The 5,374-nt window shown below is 41.7% G+C and overlaps 1 protein-coding gene across 1 annotated transcript in view; it reads right to left on the bottom strand.

The window, feature by feature from the left end:
- The window catches only part of USP42 (ubiquitin specific peptidase 42), a 50,159-nt gene that overhangs the window by 43,283 nt on the left and 1,502 nt on the right, over positions 1–5,374 (bottom strand). The window contains 1 exon segment of the mRNA XM_017864774.1: positions 2,609–2,809. Coding sequence (XP_017720263.1) covers positions 2,609–2,809 — 201 coding nt within the window.

The following is a 5,374-nucleotide window of genomic DNA, read 5'->3' on the forward strand; positions in this document are numbered from 1 at the left end:
AAAAAAAAAAAAAAAAAAAAAAAAAAAAAGAAATGAAATTTCCCAAAACAAAAAATGCACTATTTAAAAGACGCGGAAAAGAATCAAAAGACAAATCCTAGCCTATATAATAAAAGACTTATATCGAGAATATATAAAGAACTCTCTAAGCTCAACAATAAGAAAACCACCAGTTTTCAAATGGGCAAAAGATTTCAACAGGCATTTTTAGCAAAGGAAATATACAGATGGCAAATAACCACATGAAAAGATGTTCAAAAACAAAAACAAAACAAAAAAGAGGTTCAGCATTATTCATTATGAAAGTACAAATTAAAACCCCAACAAAATATTACCACACTACACACCTATGGAGATGGTTAAAACTGAAGAACACTGACCACCCCAAGTATTGGGAAGGATGTGGAGCAAATGGAAGCGTCATTCACCAGGGGTGGGACTATAAAACACTGCAATCCCTTTTGGAAAGTTTGGAAGTCTCTTAAAATGTTAAAGTACACACCCGCCCCAGGACCAAGCCATTTTACACCTAGATATTTACCTAAGAGAAATGAAAATATGTCCTAACAAAGGCTTGTTTGCAAACGTTCATAGCAGTTTAATTTGTAATGGCACAAAGTGAAAAATGACCCAGATGCCCATCAATAGACGAATGGAGAAACAAACTGTGATCTAGTCATAAAATGGAATCCTGCTCAACAATACGATGAAGTGATGCTACATGGCACAAATGGAATAATGTTGAAGGAATTATGCTGAGTGAAGGAAGCAAGATAATATAAGAACATATACTGTACAATTCCACATAAGCAACATTCTAGAAAATATAAACTAATTCATCTCTAGTGACGGAAAGCAGATCAGTAGTTGCCTAGCAGGAGTGGATGAGGGTGGGGAAAGGATGGAAAGGGTGATTTCAAAGGGGAATCAGGGAACTTTTGAGGGTTATGAACATGTTCATTATCTTGATCTTGATGCTAGTTCCATGGGTGTATACAGATGTCAAAATTCATCAAATTATATATTTTAAATATGTGTAATTTGATATATATCAATCACACCTCAGTAAAGCTGGGAAAAGAGAGACAGAAAGAGAGGGAGGGAGGGAGGGAGGGAGGGAGAAAGGGATGGAGGAAGCAAGCGCAAAAACTACCAGTAGCATAAAAGATAGGCACCTAATTCTGGACACCGGGAGCTTCTGAATTTTGTCTTGGTCCTCTCTCTTGCTGTCCAGGTGCTAGTGCTGGGTTTTCATCCACACCCTACTTTCATTAAGCGCAAAAGTGATAGGAAAGCTGTCTGTGGGGAATGAATTATGGACTTAGAAAGAGAGAAGATGAGGGCAAACAGAACGTTCATTCTGTAATTTAAAACCCCTTGGCATAACAAACACCTCTAGGTAGGTGGTGAGATTCTAGGTGATTTTCTTTGGTTTCTTTAAATTTTCTGTACTTTCCAAATTCTTTACAAGCATTACTTGGCTCTTTGGAGGAAAAAAAAAAATCAGTTTTAAAAGAACCAATTTATATTCTCCATTAAGTAAAGAACCATTCAAAAGAAACCAAGGATTTTTTTTTTCTTTAATCCTAGTAACTAATGAATAGCACCAGAACATACACACATGAATCTGAGTCATTAATTTAGATCAAAGAACAGGGAGACTGCATTTATAAAGAATGAAGGATATTTACAACATATGGAGAAGGCCAAAAACCTCAAAAACGGATGTTCCAAATCCTGAAGGTTGATAGTCAACCACTGAGTTGGCTTCCATCTAATTAAAGACATTTTAATAAGTTTTAACTGATTTCCTGCCATGTAGGTTGAAGATGAGGTTCTCAAATGCTAAAGGGAAAGTCTAGTCTGAATTCCAGGAGGTTGGGGGCAGTGGCGAGAAACTCCCTCTTCTCTAAGGCTTACAAGCCTGTAAATGAATCGAGCCTTCCAACATGGTATAAATGCCAGGAGAGGCAGGATTTCTTAACTCTGCTTGTCCCAAGCTGCTGGCATCCGACTTTTGTTGTTGCTGTTGTTGAGACAGGGTCTCTTTCTGTTGCCCAGGCTGAAAAGTACAGCAGTACAATCACAGCTCACTGCAGTCTCAACCTTCCAGACTCAGGTGACCTTCCTGCCTCAGCCTCCTGAGTAGCTGGGACCACAGGTGTGTGCTGCCACACTAGACTTAATTTTTTTTTTTTTTTTTTTTTAGTAGAGAGGGGGTCTCACTATGTTGTCCAGGTTTGTCTCCAACTCTTGGGCTCGAGTGATCCTCTCTCCTTGGTCTCTCAAAGTGCTGAGATTACAGGTGTGAGCCCAGCTAATGTCAGATATTTCTGCCACTTTTTTTCAGTAAGTGTAGAAAACCAACAAGGAGTTCAGAAATGCCAAAAGCTGATAAAATGTTCCTTTTTAAATACCTTCACAGGTCCAATTAGGTGCAAAATGTTTTTTAAGCAACCTGAATACCAATAATGAGTTCTCCTCCTTGGTTTCTAAAAGAATAAACCAACTTCTTAGTAATCATAGCACTCTTCACTTTCATTTCAGAGGAAAAAATGAAAGTAGGTTAGCATACCACAACACTACAAACACAACACAGAATACTTACATGTTTTAGAGTGTTCATGTGAGAGCATGTAATTGGCGAGAGGTGGTGTGTAAGTTAAACACTGCAGTGCTGCATTGGCAAAACAGGTATTGCCCAAATTCTGGAGCCCAGCTCCAACTCTATGATTTTGCTGCCACTTAAGACAAATCTTCTCAGATGGGAAAAGAACTTTCTGTGGAGGAGCAATGCCATCACCTAGGGCTAGAAAAATAAACAAGAAAGAGTCAGAAACCAAGCTTTGCATACTGAAGCTAAATAAATAGTAACACTTGGTCAAACCTCAATCTGTTCAAGATCCGTAATCTCATGACCAGCCTGCCTGAAATACAGGGGGAAGAGGGACATTTTAAACGAGAGAAGCCAGAACATGAGAAATTTTCAATAATCTGGTTTTCCAATAAACAAACTGCAAGGACAGAAAGGGGAGAGGGTTACAGATTAAAAGAAACTTGAGAGATATATCTACCAAATGCAAAGCGTAGACTTCATTTGGATGTTGCTCTGAACAACTGCTTAAAAAATACATATATATTGGCCGGGCGCGGTGTCTCAAGCCTGTAATCCCAGCACTTTGGGAGGCCGAGGGGGGCGGATCACGAGGTCAGGAGATCGAGACCATCCTGGCTAACACGGTGAAACCCTGTCTCTACTAAAAAAATACAAAAAACTAGCCGGGCGAGGTGGCGGGCGCCTGTAGTCCCAGCTACTCGGGAGGCTGAGGCAGGAGAATGGCGTAAACCCGGGAGGCGGAGTTTGCAGTGAGCTGAGATCTGGCCACTGCACTCCAGCCTGGGCGACAGAGCGAGACTCCGTCTCAAAAAAATAAATAAATAAATAAATAAAAAATAAAAAATAACACAATCAATAGAAAGAATGAGATAAATTTGATTGCTTGTAACATCTGCCATGGATGCAAATTCAGTGCCACCATCACTGTCCTCCTTGTCAGCTCATGTAGGGAGCCCTTACTAAGCCAAATGGTTGCAATTCTAATGGTTGGTACCTATGTCATCCCTATTTTACCACTAAGGAAGCGGGCTTTGAACTTAGGCTATCAGGCACCGCTGTACACACTTGTGAGTAGACTACCTGTGACCTAAAAAGGTTTTATCCATTTTGAAGATTATCAACAGATCACTAATAACTAAGTATGACAATGGAACTCAGCTGAAGCTCAAGAAACACCTATTTAGGAAAGTTGAAAATCATCAATGGTAAGACTAATTTTTCAAAGGCTTTGGCAGTCCCCCAGTGTTCGAACAAAAGGCTGAGACTGGGCCGGGCGCGGTGGCTCACGTCTGTAATCCCAGCACTTTGAGAGGCCAAGGCAGGTGGATCACGAGGTCAGGATATGGAGACCATCCTGGCTAACATGGTGAAACCCCGTCTCTACTAAAAATACAAAAAATAAGCCAGGCGTGGTGGCGGGTGCCTGTAGTCCCAGCTACTTGGGAGGCTGAGGCAGGAGAATGATGTGAACCCAGGAGGCAGAGGTTGCAGTGAGCCGAGATGGTGCCACCGCACTCCAGCCTGGGTGACAGAGCGAGACTCCGTCTCAAAAAAAAAAAAAAAAAAAAGGCTGAGATGCCATGTAGAATCATTCTCCATTTGAAGAGAGATATTAGTGGTTATTTAGGCAGGCATAGACAGGCTGCAGCTTGGTGGGGAAAGGAGAGCAAAATTAGGACAAGAAAAAGGATTCTGTGGAGAATGAGATGGGAGCCCCAAAAAAGGGCAGAGGGGGGAGATGTGAGTTAAGTCCTAAGAAGAGAGAGGAGTCCAAGCAACATGACAGGAGGTTGAAGGCCGTGGAGAAAGAGGTCCTGTGGGAAAGTGCTGCTGGAGAGAAGCCGAAGGACTTTCCACCTCTACGTGCAACATTCGATTAGGTTGTGTTTCACAATATAAACTTCCCCCTACCAAAACTTTCAGCAAGCCAACCTGCAACACCCACGCCCACATCACAATATGAAACTTACTGCTGTCTGGGCGCAGTGGCTCACACCTGTAATCCCAGCACTTTGGGAGGCCGTGGCAGGTGGATCATAAGTTTGAAACCAGCCTGGCCAGCATGGTGAAACCCCATCTGTATTAAAAACACAAAAAATGGCTGGGCGCGGTGGCTCAAGCCTGTAATCCCAGCACTTTGGGAGGCCGAGGCGGGCAGATCTCGGTCAAGAGACCAAGACCATCCTGGCCAACATGGTGAAACCCCGTTTCTACGAAAAATACAAAAATTAGCTGGGCTGTTGGCGCGCGCCTGTAGTCCCAGCTACTCAGGAGGCTGAGGCAGGAGAATTGCTTGAACCCAGGAGGTGCAGGTTGCGGTGAGCAGAGATGGTGCCACTGCACTCCAGCCTGGCGACAGAGCAAGACTCCGTCAAAAAACAAGCAAACAAACAAACAAACCAAAAACTTCTGCATAGCACAGGAAACAATCAACAAATTAAAGAGACAATCCACAGATTGGAAGAACATATTTGCAAACTACCCATCTGACAAGGTATGATAACCAGAAAATATAATCAGCTCAAACAACTCTAAAGAAAAAAAAATTAATAATCCAATGAAAAATGGGCAAAAGATTTGAACAGACATTTCTCAAAAGAAGACATACAAGACAAACAAGCACATAAAACAAGAAGACATACAAGACAAACAAGCACATGAAAAGGCATTCAACATCATTGATCATCAGAGAAATGCAAATAAAGACTCCATGAAATATTATCATCTCATCCCAGTTAAAATGGCTTTTTTTTTTTT

The sequence above is a fragment of the Rhinopithecus bieti genome, unplaced genomic scaffold, assembly GCF_001698545.2.
Source record: "Rhinopithecus bieti isolate Rb0 unplaced genomic scaffold, ASM169854v2 scaffold_77662, whole genome shotgun sequence".
NCBI classification, from domain to species: Eukaryota; Metazoa; Chordata; class Mammalia; order Primates; family Cercopithecidae; genus Rhinopithecus; species Rhinopithecus bieti.